Source organism: Scardinius erythrophthalmus (genome assembly GCF_964197995.2).
Source record: "Scardinius erythrophthalmus genome assembly, chromosome: 10".
Taxonomy (NCBI): Eukaryota; Metazoa; Chordata; class Actinopteri; order Cypriniformes; family Leuciscidae; genus Scardinius; species Scardinius erythrophthalmus.
The window spans coordinates 18,692,792-18,713,216 of record NC_138230.1 but is presented as its reverse complement, the minus strand read 5'-3'; the positions used below and the strand labels follow the sequence as shown (position 1 = coordinate 18,713,216).

The 20,425-nt window shown below is 39.8% G+C and overlaps 1 protein-coding gene across 1 annotated transcript in view; it reads left to right on the top strand.

Moving 5' to 3' along the window:
• The window catches only part of ctnnb2 (catenin, beta 2), a 35,714-nt gene extending 15,508 nt beyond the window's left edge, over positions 1-20,206 (top strand). The window contains exons 2-16 of the mRNA XM_081377370.1: positions 9,025-9,072; positions 13,284-13,508; positions 13,655-13,908; positions 14,397-14,635; positions 14,762-14,963; positions 16,936-17,080; positions 17,168-17,271; positions 17,369-17,707; positions 17,792-17,950; positions 18,048-18,167; positions 18,304-18,454; positions 18,659-18,780; positions 18,880-18,940; positions 19,065-19,289; positions 19,368-20,206. Coding sequence (XP_081233496.1) covers positions 9,060-9,072; positions 13,284-13,508; positions 13,655-13,908; positions 14,397-14,635; positions 14,762-14,963; positions 16,936-17,080; positions 17,168-17,271; positions 17,369-17,707; positions 17,792-17,950; positions 18,048-18,167; positions 18,304-18,454; positions 18,659-18,780; positions 18,880-18,940; positions 19,065-19,270 — 2,340 coding nt within the window. The 5' untranslated portion in view covers positions 9,025-9,059 and the 3' untranslated portion in view covers positions 19,271-19,289; positions 19,368-20,206. The remainder of the gene's footprint in view (positions 1-9,024; positions 9,073-13,283; positions 13,509-13,654; positions 13,909-14,396; positions 14,636-14,761; positions 14,964-16,935; positions 17,081-17,167; positions 17,272-17,368; positions 17,708-17,791; positions 17,951-18,047; positions 18,168-18,303; positions 18,455-18,658; positions 18,781-18,879; positions 18,941-19,064; positions 19,290-19,367) is intronic.
• The last annotated feature ends 219 nt before the right edge of the window (positions 20,207-20,425 follow it).

The window sequence follows — 20,425 nt, the reverse complement described above, 5'->3', positions numbered from 1 at the left end:
GGAATCGTTCAAATTCAAATGATACCCAACCCTAGTCTTCACAAAAGGACGCAAGATATGCAAGTGAACTTGACCCAAGTTACGTGCTAGCCAGAAAGTGTTACTCTTCCTGTAACACCGTTCTGAAATTCACATTCTATAGAGTTCTCATTATAATGGTATGTAGCCAAAATGGCAGATTGGCGCTGCACATCTTGCACATAACTATTTTCATCTACTTTAAAAAGTGATTCTAGACATCCCTGCACATTTTCGAAGCCATGATAAACTATTTTAATTAAAATACTATATAAAAATGGCATCACGGTGTTATGGATTATTAATATTAATGTTTTGAAAGAAGTATCTGAAAAGAATGACTCTTCAATGGTCAATGTTGGGCATTTGCTGTTTGAGCTGATGCTGAAGAATGAATGAACAACGGTAAACTGAAATGCTTTGATAGCGGTAATATTACACCTTACACAAATCACCCTGCACAAATGTACATGAATGCTTTCTGAATTCTCAGATCAAAGTTATACACATTTGCACAGGGATCCACCAAAATTTGAACTTTAGAATATCTTATTTTAAATTCGTTTATTTTTGTATAATTATATTAATATTAGACTTTTTTTTTTTTAATGATTCAATGTTAATGATACTGAATTCCAAACATGCAAGCATATATGCACTTTTTTTTTGCATTCCTCCTGAGAAACATTGTCACAGATTTTTATCATATTTTAAAATAAATCCTTAGACCATTAATGATTTAGTCATAGTCTGCCTGCATGTAAACTGGTAACCATGCAGGTTTTTAGTAAAATAATTTCTGTAAAGTATTTAAGAATAAATACAAGAGAATACCTATATTAAAGTGTTATTCCAATAGTAAATATTTTGTTTAATGTTTTTATTTAGTATTATTATTATTATTATTATTATTATTATTATTATTATTAGGCCTAGTCATATTTTAAAAGCGCAATTTTAACCAGAAAAATCACAATTAGACTTTCCCCAAAGTGTGCAGTCCTAAGTTCTTCTCTCTGCTGCAGCTGTCTGTCGTTCTTCATTTAAATGGTGCCTCACATTCGGTTACAAAAGTCAGCACAGTAAGACGTTCTCCAAGATCATTCAATATTCCCATCATTATACACTTGATTTGTAAATAAAGGTCTTTTTTTTTTTTTTATCTTGCTGGAGTTTATTGCCGTTTCTAAATCATGTTCCTTGCGTCGGGCTGTCTGTTAAGCCTGGAACACACCAAGCCGACGCCGACAAACTAGCGCTGACGAAAGCCGACTCTGTTGTCGCCTGCGTTGGGGGAAAAAAGCTGCACTTGAACACACCGAGAGAAATACAGGCGACTGTCAGCTAGAATGCGTGTTCTGCACCTGCATGTAAATAGGACAACTGTCTAACATTGATGACGTAACATTAGAACAGCCTTCTATCTGTACTACTTTGCTTGCTGTTTTGCTATTCTCATGCACTGACTTGTTCACTAAGCTGAACAGCCAATCAGAGTTCTCTCTCACCAACGGCCCGACGCCGATTCAACATGTCGAATTGGTGCTGAACACACTGAGAAAACGTAGTCGGCCGACGCACAAACTGCCTGACGGCCGACCGTCGGCTTGGTGTGTTCCAGGCTTTAGATCACAACACTGGACTATGAATTGTTCTACGCGCACACAGTAACTGAAATTTCAAAACTTAAAATAAAAGGCTCAAACTGTTGCATAAATATAAAACGCTACGCATCAATATCTCTTCTGTGTTCTTTGAACTTTAATGCGAAGAGCTCTTCATATTGTATGCAGTCTTTCACTGATCTCCCCTGCCACATGATGCTCTTCCTTTCCATGGCACCAAATCAGTGCTTAGATGACGCTTGCTTGCGGTTGGATTAACCACATTGATTGTTGCTGAATGTCTAGTTAGGTTGGAAATGAAGCTGTCGGTTTCTTGCCATGTTGTAGCCTACTTTTGCATTTAACCCCGATATCATGACGCATATCAGATATTTTTAAAGCCTGCAAGATGTGAGAGCTGATGTTGTTCTTCAGTGCAGCAGGAAGCCAGATTGTCAACGTGTCAGTTTCAAATGCTTGTCCGCTTCCTTGATGCTATGTGAAAATGTCTGCTATTAACTATTAAGGCTATTCACTGACCTGTTTATACAGAAGTTTAATCTGACGCGGATTTATACTTAAGGATGTTTTAGACATATTTTATTAGTTTCTTTTCTTTGAGCTGAGGAGGGATGTTAGACTCATTTTCATTCAGTTTAATTGCTGCTTGGCGCGTTGAAGACTCGTGCAGGAAGGAAGACTGGCCCTGAAGCAGACGTGAGCAGTTTCCTATGGAAATATAACTCGCTCTCTGGTTTGAGGCCAGTGTGAGAATTTTTCACATTCTGAATGCTTGACAGCTTTCCTTTCGTTGCAGCATCTTTTCATGCTAAATATGGCCTTCCCCATGAACTGGCATCACTAGCCTGAGGCTCTGCGCAAGACTAAGGTTTACAGAGGTCATTACAGCACTGTGACTTAACTTCAAACACTTATATCAACTGTAGTAAATGCATAACCTACTGATGGTAAATGATTTAAACACTACCATTTAAAAGTTTGTGGTCAGTAAGATATTTTATACATATGGTTTTTGAAAGGTTTTTACGTTATATAATGTTGCTGTTATTTGCACGCTTGAGTATCTTGCAAATAAGGTTGCATTTTTTGACTGTTTCCCTGTCCCAAATGGCACTTCATATGCACTTTTGGTCTTGTGGACTACAATAGCTGTCGCGTGCACGTCTGCTAAGTCCAGGAGACCATAGAGCTGGTAAATCCCGCACATCCGTAAAACCCCACTGGACCTCTAGGTTGAAAAATCGTCAATGCAAGTGAATGTGAGAAAATAATTATTTTCTGGTCCCGTTTGAATTGTGCCATGAATGTGAACATATGTTGTCTATGAATTTTTTATATAATGTTTCATGTTACGAGTTTGACAGTATAATGTACGATTCTTTGGCTAGCAGTTGTGGAAAAGACAACGAGAAAGACTACATGTCGCCTATGTGTCGTCACCCCATAACACATTTTCCCTCCACTTGTCAAATCACGTAGCTAATGCTGCGATAATCTATGGAGACAGATCGAGATAGCTGTGTGTTTTGTACCCAAATGTCACCATTCAAACCAAATGGGCTGTTCTTTAGATTCCCGTCGAAAGCAGCGAAGAGTTGTAGTCCACAAAGTGCTCTCACACAAAGTCTAACCATATCAAACTTCTACCCGCTAAATTGTAGCATTCTTCACACGAAAAATTATATTAAAAATTCACAGACAACATATGTTCACATTCATGGCAAAATTCAAACGGGACCAGAAAATAATTATTTTCTCACATTCACTTGCATTGACGATTTTTCAACCTAGAGGTCCAGTGGGGTTAGCGGAAGGGGCGGGACTTACCAGCTCTATAGGGTGTCCCATTTGTCATTTTAGGTCACTTTGCTGTCAAAATGTGCCCTTGATGCACCATTTTGCCGAGCCGCACTGAAGCGAGCTCCTCTGAGCAGACTTCTTCCTGACAGTTAAAGCTGCATTACGTCGCGAAAGTGCAGACTCGTAGGAAGAACGCAAGTGTTTAGGGTGCCATTTGGGACAGGGACAGTTTTTACAGTTAAAAATAGTCCTACTTTTCTTTAATAACCTGTCTTGAGTTCCCTGCATTGTTCCATTCTGTTGCGCTCCATCCAGCTGCTTTTAACTTTTGAACAAGAATGTGTCTTGTGTGAGTACCCATTAAAAGTGTACTTGGAGATTAGTGTTAATTTTGTCAGCTTTTTTTAAATATAGGCTTAGTTCTGTGTGAAATGTACCTTTTTAGTTTTTATCATATTTAGTAATAAATCAGAGAATGTCAACCCATACACATGGTTCTCGCTTAGTTTCCTGATTTACTGTAGGCTGTTTATCATATAGGCCTACTGCAGGGTTCCGGCCTACTGCAGGGTTCCAGACTGCGACCAAAATGGTCGCATATGCGACCATTTTTTGAGAATGTGCGAGTTAAAATTTGATGTCGCATTTGTGCGAGTGCATGGTCATGTACTACTCAGTTAAATTCACGCATGAATTTTCCTGCATTGAACTTGTTTTAGCGCCCGCCAAAGTCTTATTTGATCGGTGAGTAATGTAGATGAACTGCTGCGCATGTTTAACTGAAAGAACGAGCAGAGAGAGAGAGCCCCGGTCGCGCGCGCGCGCTCTCTCTCTCTCTTCGGAGTCAGGCGAGAGTGTAAACAAGACTTCACCGTCTCCAAACTAGGCGCTGTCTTGCTCTCTCTCCCGCGCGCATATTAATCAATATAAATCGACACGGTGGTAAAAGGTCGGAAGAGTTTCCGTGGAGCATTCGGATATTTTTTTTTTTTTTTTTTTCTGAATTACCGCTGGGTGTGAATTGTGCTAAATAAGTTGCCTTATCTTCTCTGAAAAGCGTTCTGGGCATTAAGCTGACATAAAAACAAAACAAAAAAAACACTTTAATTAAACGAAAAAAACTATCCAGTGATGAAATGTTTTCTGTGTTGACACAAATCTTGGATGTCCATGTCCTAACTGCTGGGATAATCACACAACGCGCATGACACGTCCAATTCGCGAACTAATGACTCCTTTGAACCGATTCATTTTAATGAATGGTTAAAACAACTGATCTTTCCAACAGTGAACTCAGGAGACGTCTGAATCGGTGTACTAATCAGTAACACTTTACAATAAGGTTCTATTTATTACATAAATTACATAAAAAGTACAGTTTGCTTACTAGGGGTGTAACGATACACTCAACTCACGATTCGATACGTATCACGATACTGGGTTCACGATACGATATGCATCACGATATTTTGAACAAAATAAAAAAAATTCAACTGAAAATCAAATAACAGATTTATTTAACATTAACAGTGTTCAATAACGGTCTTGTTATACATGCAACTTAAAGAATATACAATACTTAAATATAAATTAAGATTTAGTTTACCTTCACTACGTAAATAAATTAACAATGACTACTAGGTGTCACTGACCAATAAAACTGAATTGTATTATGAAATTAAAATTAGGATAGCCCAAGAGAGAACTTCTTTAAGCAGTACAAGTGCAACAAAAAACACATCACGTAGTGTCCTGTTCAAGTAATTTCAACACAAACAGCTTTGGTTTTTTTTTAGGTTACTTACAGGTTTTTTTGCAAGAAAACCAGCATATCTACATTTTCTGGCAGTAGCTGCGATCTTTGCGCATTAACAATATCCCCTGCTGTCGAAAAAACACGTTCACTAGGAACAGAAGTTGCTGGAACTGTGAGGTAAGCCTTTGCAAGAGGTGAAAGAAGTGGGTACATTTGAGCATTTTCTTTCCACCATTTCAGTGGACAGCTAGTGAGGGGAATAGAAGTGTCCTTTTTGTACATGTCAATCTCTACTTCTATCCTACTTTTGGACTGGGTGACTGGTGGTTCAGAAAAAGTTGCACCAAAGAGCTCTTCCAGTGCTGTCTTTTTACTAGGTGGCTGTTCTGGCTCAACTCTGTGTGCTGCATCTCTTTGATCTGCTGCATCAGTGGGATCTCCATCACTGGCACCTCCCTCCTTCGTTTGCTTCCCAGTGACAGCCTTAAAATAAAATAAAATAAATAAAATAATTAAGGTATACTAGTAAGTAAGTGTAGTTTCAAGTACATACACAAAAGGTGTGCACAAAGTAGGTTACACAAACATGCAATTAGAGTGACAAACACACACAAGTGCAAATACATAGATTCTCAGACAATTTGTAATGCAGACATACCTGCTGTAACTGGTTTGATTTGTTTTTCAACCGGTGGAAAACCTCTTCACGTTGTTCAGGGAGTAAGTGGGGCAATGACCGAAATCTGGGGTCCAAGGCAGTACCCTCTAGTAGATAATCCTGTTCCTCTGTGAATCTGCTTGAGAGGTTTTGCAGAATGGCTGTCTTCATGTTAGCAATAGTTGTGGAGTCTTTCTCGTCCGGTGTCATACTCTGTTCGATCATGGCTTTCAAGGGCAATATGAGTGACAGCGTGGGGCTCTTTTCATCAGACAGGACAGTGGTGGCTTTTTTTAGCGGTTTAAGAAGGTTTACGATTTCTTCGGCGTCACTGATGTCAGCGCTATCCATAGTATCGAGTTGACGTGCATTTTTGCGCACCTCAGTGCTCAAGAGGGCTGCCGTTATCGCAGCTTGTTGCTCGAGATAGCGTTCCAGCATCTCCATTGAGCTGTTCCAGCGTGTAACAACATCCATGATAAGCTTGTGTGATGCGATCTCAAGCATATTTTGCTTGGCCGCGAGCACAGCTGTTGCTGTGGTACTGCGGTGAAAGAAAGCCACGACTTTCCTCACGCGACCCAGCAAGCGACTGACGCGGGGAACATTCAATCCTGCTTGCGAAGCAAGATTCAAAGTGTGTGCAAAACACTTAATATGCGGTGACATCCCTGCTTCCCGCACTGCCACAACCATGTTGCGTGCGTTGTCTGTAACGACAGCAATGCTATGAGCAGATCTTTCAAGCTCCCACTCTTGTATGGTTGCTTTTAAGACATCAGCTATGTTTGTACCAGTGTGCGACTCGAAAAGCGGGCGAGTCTGAAGCACAAAACTTTTCATTTCCCACTCTGTGGTAATAACATGCGCTGTGACTGTGATGTAACTCTGAACAGCCCGCGAAGTCCATCCGTCAGTTGTTATCGCCACACTCTCAGCATTTTTCAAAACATCCGTCACTTTTGCTTTAACTTCGTTGTACAGGGCTGGAATCACCTGCTGACTGAAGTGCGGGCGTGACGGAATATGATACCTGGGCTCCAGTACCCTCACCAATTCGCAAAATCCAACATTTTCGACGACCGAGAATGGCCTCATGTCTTTTGCGATAAAAACTCCGATGCACCTAGTTATTTCTTGAGCTTTTGCACTTGACTGAGACCATGTTGAAGCAAAACTACGTTCTAAAGATATTTGGCCTTCTTTCACTCTCTTTTTCGCACCCGGTTGCAGGAGTTTCTCTTTGTGGTACCGTTTTAAATGACACATCATATTTGTAGTGTTCGACGTCGTGTATAACAGTGTTTGTTTACAGTGTTTGCACACAGTTCGTGTTTTGTCTGTTTTTTTACCGTCCTCCTGTCGAGTAACTGGAAAACCAAAATGCTGCCAGACGTCAGACTTGTAAGTGGACGGAGCATCTTCTATTTCAATTACAGTTTCAGATGAAGTCGAACTCATTTTGCCCTGCTACTGCTCACAGTTCAAGCGATTCTTCATTTGAGCCTGAATGCAAGCGTGACGTATGACGCGGGTGCGGTAGCTCAACCAATAGGATAAAACGGACGTCAAATCGTAAAAAAAAAAAAATAATAATTTTTTGTTGAATATCGTCATAACTCTACGATACATATCGTGACATTTTTGCATCGCGATAAATCGTACCACGATATATCGTTACACCCCTACTGCTTACTCAAGCTTAAGCTTTAAAATAAATAAAACCTTGTTTTTTTGAAAAGCATTTGACTACATTTTTCCACACAGTGCTATCAAGAATCGATAAGAGAATCGTTAAAGAATCGGATCAATAATCAGAATCGTCAGTGGCATTATTATTGATAAAATCTTATCAATTCCCATCCCTATGTGAATACAGTAAAATTATAATCAAACATTAAAGAACATAAGTTTTTTTTTATTAGTTTTTTTTTAGAGTTAAAAGATTATTTTTTTGCTAACATGAGGTCTTGTGTCACTGTCAGTCTTATTACATCAGTGCAAAACTAGGGTATGCAGATTAAGACCACTATTCATCAGCATGCATTGATTAATCCCATGGCATGTAGCAAAAAAAAAAAGTGCGACCAAATCATATGCTGGTGCGACCAACTGAGAAAGTTGGTAGCACCAGTGCAACCAGTGGAAAAGTTAGTCTGGAGCCCTGTACTGGTAAAACAAGAAACTTAAAAGTTTAAAATGGTGAAATTCCTAGTAATCCAATAATTCCAAATTACTTTAACGTTTTAAAACAACAGCGAAAGACTTTAGTCACACAGAGCGTAAGTGCATTTATTCAGCATCCACCATTTTTTTTTATTTTTTTTTTTTTTTTTTTCATGATTTAGGTGATTTGTCAAGTTTTTAACTACATTTGTCTCGTCTTTTTCATTAACTATATTGCATGTTGATGATCACATTTATTTAATGACATTGTCATCACTTCATCATAACCACATTAAGGACACAGTCTCTTGCTAGTTAAAGTATCTGTTTCTGTAGTGATCTAAACCAGGTTGAAGATTTTTAGCTTGTCAACTATAAATGAATGGCTGACTATTTATAACCTAAAAATTTCAACCATAAAATGTAACAAAATTGTCAAAGAAAACATTTAGGCCTAATGCTTGTTTTCTTGTTAGTTGGGTAACTATCGGCTAACTATCCTAGAATAATAGTCTGCAAACCTATATTCAAATTTGCCACCCTTGCAGGGTAACAAGTAAATTTGATTTCATTAGGTTAAGATCCTAATAAGCAGTAGTGTTTATTTCATGTCCTCTGGCTCTTTATAATCACATAATTTGTGATGCTTTATGCTGTATTGTTCTCATCAGCTTTGGATGAATGAAGCTGACTAACCCTCTCAGCGTGTTTTTACTGGTATTGCCAGGATGACTCACCGTCCCGTCTCCTACTCTCGACTTCTCGCGTGACACCCTACAGTCTAAATGAGGGGAGTTTCCCCACCATTTACACTACCTTTAGGGTCTGTAATGTAGATTGAAGCCTCTTTCTCGCTTGTAAAAAAGCAGCTGGTGTCTGAGGGGAATAGCCAAATGTTACTGCTAGTTTGTAAAATGGAGCATTTTCTTGACCTTTTATATGCTTTACCTGTTCTGTAGTTTTATTCCTATCCTAATTGGCTTTTCTTTTTTTGTCTACAGGTTTGGAAGTCGCTCAGGCTGAGGGATTGACAACGATGGCTACCCAGTGTGAGTAGTTTTCCAAAGTAACCAGTCAGTTTCAGCATGCTTGCCTGATGACTGTTTCTTGACGCAGACACACAAACACAGATAAGCTGATAAAGAACTGGTTTATTTACTTAATGATTTCAGTTAGCCTAACCCTCAGAGAGCCAATATATTAAACACAAAGTAAATGCCCCTTTTTATTAAATGTACTAATTGTATCAAATTTAGTGATAGTATTCAAATGCAAAATTCTAAACTTTATTTTTTTTAAACTTCAGTCATAGGACAACTATGCAAATATAACATACAGCAAATAACATTTTCTAACTTGAAGGTTATATGTAGTTACTGTTATGTTGCAAGTTTTTTCCCCCTACACGAATGTAGGCTTTGCAGATATGGCTAAGTAGCAGAAAAATGCAATTTCACATACTCCACTCACTGCCAGTTCAGTGAGATGTAAGACTATTGTGTGCTCCTGAATCTTGAGTGTACTAAGGCTGTCAAAATGGCTGAAACTAAATTCGAATTTGTGCTTTAAATATTACTAATAGACATGTGCCGGTACTTGGTAATGCGATAAATCGCGGTAATGAATATGCACGATATTGTTATCGCGGGCACTTCAAAATACCGTGAAAAATAATAGATCCGAATTTATATCGCGCATTAGCTTATTTTCCATCAACCGCTTCAACAAACACTGCGTATATTAGGGATGCAACGGTACACGGTAAAATCCCGGACCGTTCGGTCAGCCCTGCACGGTACAATCTACCCTCGTGGACTTCGGTTTTGCCATTGAGTTCGCGCTGATCCTTTTAGTTTTTGCTTTAGCTTATCTTGTTCACATATCGCGTGATTCGCGCCTAAAAACGCGTAGAAAACGCTAGGCGCGCCGCGTTCTCCTTTTTCCAAAGCGCTAGGGCGGTTGCGCTCCGGAGGCGTCTGTCGTTGCTAAAGCAACCATCAGCTGCGCTCTGGTTGGTTCTTGTCACGTGACCTACGGTGCGCTTGCGGCATTCTGAAAAGTTGAGAATTTGGGGACATCGTTAGTGCCAACCGGTCTCGCCTTACACCAGACAGTGTTGATAGACTCATCTTTTTGCACAAGAATCTCTCAATAGTGTGGATGAGTAAATAACATTGCACTTTGTATCCTGAATGCAGTATATATTTTTTTATATTATTTTGCTCTGCTTTTTTTTTTTATTCAAAGCACAAGCTAATTTATGTTTGTTAAAGGTAAAAGTGCACTTTTTCTTTCACATTGATCACTTCTTATACCAGTTATCAAGGTTTGGAATTGGGATCCACTTGAATATTTTGAAGTGTGTTTGTTTACATTTTGTATTTCATATAAGTGATAGTTGAAGAGGTTGTATTACTTAGTGTTGTTCAGTACAGACTAGAGTGTTAAATTATTCCATACATTGATGTTCTTCCTACTGTGACATTTTGTTTATGCTCATAAGAAAAATAAAACATATTTTTGGGATGAAATAGCAGTCTCTTTCTGCACAAAACATGTACCGAAACCGAACCGAGACCGTGGCCCAAAAACCGAGGTACGGACCGTACCGTGGGCTATCTGTACCGTTGCACCCCTAGCGTATATGCTGCGCAAAACACGTGCTCAGTCTGATGTAAACAATCCCCACATGTAGAAGCACTGTGTGCATGCGGCGCAGTGTGCACTCTAGTCTAATGTAAACAATCCTCACAAGGAAAAGCATGGCGGAAGGAGGAACGCTGCCGACGATTTATCCATAGACAGTAAAATAAAAGATTTATCCCCCTTCTAAAAGCAGGACTGCCAACTCTACGCATTTAGCGTGAGACTCACGCAATTTACACTTTTCACACGCTCTCGCGCCACACATCCATTTTCTCACACAGAGAAAAATCATGGAGCAAAGAGGACACTGACACCTGACAGATTAGACAGAGCAGGCTACTTATGATATGAAAAAAATTCTCAGCTATCAGGTTCTGTCCATTTTATTACGAAATTCAGACAATAAATACCGTTTTGGCGCTTGTAAATGTGACGTGACCGATCGCTGTAGCACCTCAGTTCAAGCAAACTGGTCATCTGAGACTGTTACTTTTTATTTAAAGATACAGTACAACTTACCAAAAGGTATTTATGCCTCATACATAATATCGATCAATCAGTGTTTTTCAACCACGAAAAGAGGTCAATAAAACTGCAGCTGAACAATTGTCACAGAACGTTACATTTACCTCAGGAAAGCCATTTAATGACCACGTTAGTTGACTAGAAAAAAATAGCTACAGAGAGGAGTATTTTGCTAAATATGTGCACTATATTACATTTGTATTATATTTTTACTTGTGTCATAATTATCATAATGAAAACCAAATTATATTTATTTTTGTTAATTTTTAACTTTTAATAATACCAGCTGACAGGGCTCTCTGTATGTTTACAGCATTATGTGAGATATATTTTTTTCTTGAGAAAAATTAACATGTAGGCTATCTACTGTAGCCTACCTAATATTTATCCAAAGAGTCATTATTGAATCAAGATTGAAATCAAATCCCACGAATTGAATTGAAATCGTGAAAATTGTGTAAAATTATGTTTAGTTACAAAATGTTTTGACAATCACAATTACACCTATTGTGATGCTAGTTGTTTTTTTCTACATCCCCTCCCAATCCATTTGTTTCTTTTGAGCAATTAAAATATCGTGATAATACCGTATACCGTGATAAAAGCTCAATCAATTAATCGCAGCATGAAAATTTGATACCGGCACATGCCTAATTACTAATATTTGAATTATATTAAAATTCAAAAGGCATAATTTCAGGTGGGGGAAAAAAGCTTTTGGCTTGTCTCCTGAAGCTACAAGAAGGCACAATGAGCAAAATATGAATGCACTGCAAAGCAAGGAAAAAACATAAGGAAAATGCAGTCAAAACAAAGACTGTCTGTAAAAAGTGATTTTTATAGCATTTATAAGTCAGATATAATTTCATAAATTGCATAAAAACAATTATGAACTAACAGCATGTATGCATAGTTTAATACAAAGCCGAAGTGCCGATCTTTTTTTTTTTTTTTTTCTTAGACATTTTTAAGTTAACTTTAAAGCATAATACCAGTATTTAGCACTTTGAGTCTCTTTTCTGGTTTGTTTTGGATGAACTAGTGTGGTGGACAGAAATTTTGACGATGGGTCCTGTCTCGACTTTTTGACTCGTTTAGAATCGCCTTTGACTGCTTCAGAGTGGCTGTCTGCGGCATGCACGAACCTGTCCTTAAAACAACCCTTAACTTTCGTTTTCAAAACTGTGCAACTCACCGAGTGGTTAGTGATGTTCGTATCGGCGCAATGTATGATTTCAATCTGTTATTTGCTTATAGTGGAACTATTTTTTCAGATACCTCACAACCGCGTATAAACTTCCGCTCGATATTTGAGTCTGAAGCGCAGTAATCTCAACCCGCAATGAGTCCTCACACAGAAATCAATGGGATTTTACAAAATGCCAAATAAAGCACGACAGAAACTGTATTTCACCACGCTACTTGTTTTGGAACATCAACAAACACCACTAATCACTCGGTGAGTTGCACAGTTTTGAAAACGAAAGTTAAGGGTTGTTTTAAGGACCTGTTCGTGCATGCCGTAGCCAGCCACTCTGGAGCAGTCAAAGGCGATTCTAAATGAGTCAAAAAGTCGAGAACGGACCCATCGTCAATTTTTGTCCACCACTCTAGTTCATCCAAAACAAACCAGAAAAGAGACTCAAAGTGCTAAATACTGGAATTATCCTTTAACTTTACATGGCTTTCTAAATATGTGGCTGTCGTGTGAAACGAGTGCAACGGTCAGATGTCCGTCTTGTGCATGCTTGAATGGAAAAGCACCACTCTGTGAATGGCTTGGTTGTGGTTTTGACGTAACCAGTATCTTAGCTGCATGGAGCTTCTCTATTTCTGCAATATTTTGAATGAACAATGCAGTTCATTCTAGTCTAGTCTAACAAAAATATTAAAATGCAACAATGACTCTTACATCGTTGTGCATGATGCTCACCTACATAATTTTTTGTGGATTTTATTTTAAATTTGACATTCTAAATTTGTTTTTTAATTTGACAGACCTATAGTGTAGCAGAGGACTGCTGAGGAGAACCCATCTATAAATGTATGTGGAACATTAAATTTATGTCTGTGTATTGATCTCCTGTAGCTGACCTTATGGAGCTTGATATGGCCATGGAGCAGGATCGTAAAGTTGCTGTGAGTCACTGGCAACAGCAGTCCTACCTGGATTCAGGTATTCACTCTGGGGCCACCACCACAGCACCATCTCTCTCAGGCAAAGGCAACCCTGAAGAGGAGGATCTGGACAACCAGGTGCTCTATGAGTGGGAGCAGGGCTTCAACCAGCCCTTTACACCTGAGCAGGTGACGGGTATGTGGCTGTATTTGCTTCCAACACCCTTTGATTCCTGTATTAGTCTAAAAATAAATATGGAAGCCCTTCTGCCTGGATATTTTCAGTCTTTCCATTTTCCTACCTGCCTCCTGTCTGGCTAAATCACAAACTTCCTCTCTTAGACCTGGATGGGCAGTATGCCATGACCCGTGCACAGCGTGTCCGTGCAGCCATGTTTCCTGAGACTCTTGATGAGGGCATGCAGATCGCTTCTACCCAGTTTAACTCTGCCCACCCTACCAACGTGCAGCGGCTGGCTGAGCCTTCCCAAATGCTTAAACATGCTGTTGTCAATCTCATTAACTACCAGGATGATGCTGAGCTGGCCACCAGAGCCATTCCTGAGCTCACCAAACTTCTCAATGATGAGGACCAGGTTAGGAATGTTCCAATACTTAATGTTTGTTTCCTAAGGTGTTAAGCCATCAGAATTGCAATTTCCTTTGACAAGACATTTCTGCTCCTGGGAATGTTTATTTGCAGCTGAAGCTAAAAATGGAAGCTCTTTTAGCAAGAGCCTTCATTAAGATTATTTTTAGCCATGTAGTGCAAATTTGAAGCAGTGACAATGCTTTCTGAATCACCTGAAGTTTTGCTTTTGGATGTTGTCGTTGTCAATTTCATAAGGTAATGTTTTCCTATTTGTGGATGTGAGGTTGGAAGAGCGAGTCAATAGTTTGAGGTGACCCTTGAAAGTTTTGCATTTGACAAGCAAATTAGTCACTTCAATCCAGGTTTCTCTGGTTGATCGGTGTCTGCAGTTGTTCTATTAAAGCTCACTGATAAATGACAAGTTGCCAGATTCCAGTAGTTTCAAATTCACTCCATCTCGATTACCCTTAAACACTCACACTTGCTGTCCAGGTGGTGGTGAACAAAGCCGCAGTGATGGTGCACCAGCTCTCCAAGAAAGAGGCCTCTCGCCACGCCATTATGCGCTCCCCCCAGATGGTGTCGGCCATCGTGAGGACCATGCAGAACACCAATGATGTGGAGACTGCCCGTTGCACTGCCGGCACCTTGCACAACCTGTCCCACCATAGAGAGGGTCTTCTCGCCATCTTTAAGTCAGGAGGAATCCCTGCACTCGTCAAAATGCTGGGGTAAGAGCAAAGGCGGCAGGTTTTAGAGAGCCTTGAGTAGAGCTCCATGGAAACTTCTGAGACTCTGAAGATCCTAAACAAAGGCACTTAAGTCTTGAGATTTTGATTACATGATTGTGTTTCCAGGTCCCCCGTGGACAGTGTGCTGTTCTATGCCATCACAACCTTGCACAACCTCCTACTCCATCAGGAAGGTGCTAAAATGGCTGTCCGTCTAGCTGGAGGACTTCAGAAGATGGTGGCCCTACTCAACAAAACTAACGTCAAATTCCTCGCCATCACCACAGACTGCTTACAGATCCTGGCATATGGCAACCAGGAGAGCAAGGCAAGTACTCAGGGTTTTTCCTACATTGAAAATTTTTTGGCGGCCGCCAAAACGATTTTTTGTCCCGCCAAAGCTTTATTTGATCTGTAATTGGGTTTTGTGAGTGAAGCAGGCTACTGACGGAGTGACGGAGAGAACGATCACAGCGCTCCACCCTCGCGCAGGCACTCTCCGTCTTCAGTTCTGTCTTTGCTCTCTCCCTCGCATCAAAATCAACTGATCCTAAAGGTCGGAAGACCGAATCCATGTTTCACGTGTTGCATTCGGAGAATATTTTTGCTGAATTAGTGCTGGGTGTGAATTGCAGTCAAAAAAAAGTTGCCTTATCTTCTCTTACAACTTGTGACAAGCATTCCGCACATGCAGCTGACATAACTTTAAATAAATGCAAAAAAGTGTTGAGTTTGAAGTAGGTTTTTTTTGTGTGTGTGTTGACAAATCTTTCGTGATGTCCTAACAGCCAGGATTCCCACACAACACGTCCGCTAAAGTCAGATTCGCGACCTAATGACTCCTAATTTGAGCCGATTCATTATAATGAATAGTTAAAGCAATTGGTCTGCCCGTCAGTGTCTGAATCGGTGTATAACAAATCATTACTGAGAAGAACATACACATCTGAAATAGGGGTGGGAGAAAAAATCGATTCTTAGATGTATCGCGATGCGGACGTGGACGATTCTGAATCGATTCACAAATGTCAAAAAATCGATTCTCTAAAAAAAAATTTTTTTTTTCTAATAACGTAATATTGACGGAACGCAAAAGGCGGAACATAACAGACTCTCGCACTTAACAGACGCATGATGGCTGAGCGCCAAATTCGAACGGCACCCTCTTCGTTAAAAGCTAGCGTATGGAAAATTGGCAATTTCATTGTTACCTATTTAGTATTTTTTGTATGAAAGCTGCTTTCAGCAGCCTATTTAGTTTTCACATCAATATACTGTAAACCGATCTGTTATACGTACGTTGTACTGCCCTGCAATATGTGCAATGCCAGTCACAAAAAGTTACATTATGACTGTGCTCTCTGCAGATGTTCATTCACTTTTTTTTGTATAAGCTGTTTTTGATTGTGGTATACAGCAAACATTTCAAGTCATAACTCTTTATTTAGTTGTGAATAAGAGAGGCTTTGTATGTTACTAATTATGCAGAATATGCAAGTCCACAAGCATTATATGAGAGCTGCTGGTACATAATCTATATTTTTGAACAAAAACTGTTTGCGATTTTTGCTACAGCAAAATGTTTTTTTGTCTGAAGGATTATATTGCTCATTGGAAATAACAAGAGGATGTTGGTTGGAAATCTATTATTAAATGCTAGAGATTCAGAATATGCTGAAGTTTGTATTAATTTACTACAAGTACGCTGCTAGTACAGGCACACATTTATTTTCCTGTTGGTTCTTTGCAATGTTCAAATCACTTCCATTTGTTTTATTAATAAAATTAATATAGGAAGATGGAAGTAAGTTCGTTATGGGTCATCACAAATACTTTGCTTTAAAAGTACCAAGTAAGTAAAAAAAAAAAAAAAAAATCGTTAATAATCGATAATCGTTACCCTCTGAATCGTAATCGAATCGTGAGGTGCCTAGAGATTCCCACCCCTAATCTGAAATGAGAAAGTAAGTGTGCTTACCTCATTTAGCAAGAGTGTTTAGTAAAATTTAGCCTTAATAATCCACAGTATGTATAGGCCTATGACAATGTGTAGTAAATTACCTAAAAAATTGTTCCTTATTTATTTTACATTTAACATTTACTGTCAATATTGGGCTTGCGGATCATGTGGGTACTAGGGTACTCTTTGCTGTGTGTGGATGACCATGTCGGTCAGCCACCACCAAAGATCAATTTTGACCCAGGAAAAACCCTGGTACTGCATTGGTCTTGCTAAATGGGGAATAAAAATACACAGATGTTATTTATTTATGCTCTTATCTAAATTCTTACTGCCACAGTTGATCATCCTGGCCAGTGGAGGACCTCAGGCTCTGGTCAACATCATGAGAACATACACGTATGAGAAACTTCTCTGGACCACAAGTCGTGTGCTCAAAGTGTTGTCCGTCTGCTCCAGCAACAAACCTGCCATTGTCGAGGCTGGTACGTACTTGCCTGGTTGTGCCAGTAAAGTGTTCATTCATGCATGTGATGTCAGTGTCTCATCTTTTGCTTCCTTGTGTGGTTCAGGTGGTATGCAGGCTCTCGGCCTTCACTTGACAGATCCCAGTCAGCGTCTGGTTCAAAACTGCCTCTGGACCCTCAGAAACTTGTCAGATGCTGCCACAAAGCAGGTACATGCTTGGACTGAAGCGCTAACAAAATGTGTAGACAAGTTTATGGAACTGCTGGCACCTATTTTTAAATTTCCCATTTTTTCATGGATTATAGGAAGGGATGGAAGGACTTCTTGGCACTCTAGTTCAGCTTCTTGCTTCTGATGACATCAATGTGGTCACCTGTGCTGCCGGCATACTATCCAACCTCACATGTAACAACTACAAGAATAAGATGATGGTTTGCCAAGTTGGTGGAATCGAGGCCCTGGTCCGCACTGTTCTCAGGGCTGGTGACAGAGAGGACATCACTGAACCTGCCGTATGTGCACTACGTCATCTTACCTCCAGACACCAAGATGCTGAGATGGCCCAGAATGCTGTGCGTCTTCACTATGGCCTACCTGTAGTGGTCAAACTGCTGCACCCACCCTCACACTGGCCGTTAATTAAGGTGAATGTGCTAGATAGCGTCTAGTTTTTCTACAATTTTCTGAAATGATTGCACATTCTAACAAGACTTTCCACATCCTCGTAGGCCACGGTCGGTCTGATCCGTAATCTGGCACTATGCCCAGCCAATCATGCACCACTCCGTGAGCAGGGTGCAATTCCTCGATTGGTCCAACTGCTGGTGAGGGCACACCAGGACACCCAGAGACGCACTTCAATGGGTGGCACACAACAACAGTTTGTGGTGAGGGTTTTTTTTTTTTTTTTTTTTTTTTTTTTTATAGTGGGAAGGCATTTGGAAAAACATGTTTTATACTAATTGTCTGATTTGTAATATTCAGGAGGGAGTTCGTATGGAGGAGATTGTGGAAGGCTGCACTGGAGCACTTCACATCCTGGCCAGAGATGTGCACAACAGAATCGTCATCAGGGGGCTCAACACAATCCCCTTATTTGTACAAGTATGACTTGACTTGCTCATTGTCTTCATGTGCACACATTCACCACCTAATTACTTCCCTACAAAATCAACATGCAAGATGGCTGCCATCTTTAATCTAGTAAACCCTGTGATTTTTTGTTTCTCTTGCTCTGTAGCTGCTGTATTCGCCCATTGAGAATATTCAGCGGGTAGCAGCAGGAGTGTTGTGTGAGCTGGCTCAGGATAAGGAGGCGGCAGAGGCCATTGAAGCAGAAGGAGCCACTGCTCCTCTCACAGAGCTGTTGCACTCCAGAAATGAGGGAGTGGGTGAGTGACTGCCCCCTATTGACTGTCAAATACTGTACATTACAGCAAATAATTAAAAAAAAAAAAACGCTTTTTATATCTGTGGGCACATTTTACAATTTCTTTCTTTGTTGTGGATTGTGCTACCAGCTAAAGGGTGGAAGGGGACTAAGACACAAAAGCTTTCCATTTAATCTAGACTGTCATGTACTTTTCTCTATATAGCCACATATGCCGCAGCAGTGCTGTTCCGCATGTCTGAGGATAAGCCTCAGGACTACAAGAAACGTCTTTCTGTGGAACTTACCAGCTCTCTTTTCAGAACGGAGCCCATGTCCTGGAATGAGGTATGAACTTTCATCTGCACACTGATGGAGAAATGGTCTCAATCACTCTATAAATCCATGTTTATGGACTTTTTTCTTTTTTTTTTTATGTTGTCTTAGACTGGTGACCTAGGTCTTGATATTGGTGCTCAGGGAGAGCCTCTTGGATACAGACCGGATGGTAAGACACTTTTCATGGCACTTTATTTAAAGATATATTTTTATTTAATAAAAATCTGAAGATGTAATTGTAATTTGATCTGAACACGTTTACACTACTCATGGTTTTTTCGTATCCCTTTTAGACCCCAGCTATCGTTCTTTCCACTCTGGCTATGGTCAGGATGGTCTCGGTATGGATGGCATGCTGGAGCATGAGATGGGAGGCCACCATCCTGGAGCAGAGTACCCAGTAGAGGGACTGCCTGACTTGGGCCATGCTCAGGACCTGATGGATGGCCTTCCCCCTACAGACTCCAATCAGCTGGCGTGGTTTGACACGGACCTCTAATGGTCTAAAAGTATTGAAGGTAAGATGACTTTCAAAAACTCATTGCATTCTGCTTACATTTTAATATAAATGTTAATGTACTTCTGTTTTTCCACAGATGTATGTTGAATGAATCTGCATTGTGATTTGAAGAGTCGTGGAAGGTTTGCAAGAGGGTGGGCCAGTGTTTCAGAAAGTGCCTGACGCACAACACGCTTGTCACAGACGAAAGGGAGATGTCTAACAGGAAATTTTGGATGTCGGTCTCCTTAATTGCTATGACCCCTTTTTTATTTTTGCCCTGGATGGAAAAGTGCAAGTACAAGAGGGATTGTGATGTGGATACTGACGAGTGCACATGAAAAGGATCTTTTATGATGGAACTCTTTTTATCTTTGTTTTTTTTTTCTTTTTCCTTAAATCAACCTTTTCATGGTACTGACCCCTAGCTTTGTTTTAAACCTGGCTATTTTTTTTCTACCATACATTTGTATTCAATATTTTTCTTTTTCTTTTTTTTTTTTATGTCTTCTATAGTGTTAAGTTGTAGTGGACTTGCCTCATTGGTTTCTGGATCTTTATCACATGCTAGTAAACAACACTAATCTCAGTTTCTATGTAATCTGACTGAAAGTGTAACAATGTGTAGCTTTTTATATGATCAATTAAAATGGTGGTTGTTGGGAGTTCAAAAAAATTATATGCATTCTTACAAAATGCTTAATGTTAAGCAAGGAGAAGCAGTTTTCAATGTCATGATTGTTCCAAAAAGGGTGTGGGTGCAGTGTGGGTGGGGGGTTGTAGATTGGGTTTATGAGGTATACACAGAGACAGAAATCTTTTTCTATGCTATCTGGAGGTAGTCTCTATTGAAGCAATGTCATTGTTAGCCTGTGCGGCTCTTTTTTTGGGATCGTGGATAATGACATGGCTAATCAATAAAAGACTTTTATTCCATTTGTGTTTGTGTGATTACATAAATGTAGAAGGCACTTATTTTGAATTGTAAAACCTGTTTAGGTCACATTACTACACATAATTCAATGTTAATTCTAATGCACCTTCCTTGCCCTCAAAGTGCTACAAGCAATGCATTATTTAGCACTTTTCACTCTTCCCCTGTTTATTGATGTTTAGTCAGTTGTTTTCTTTTTTTCATAATGCAAGAACATTTTA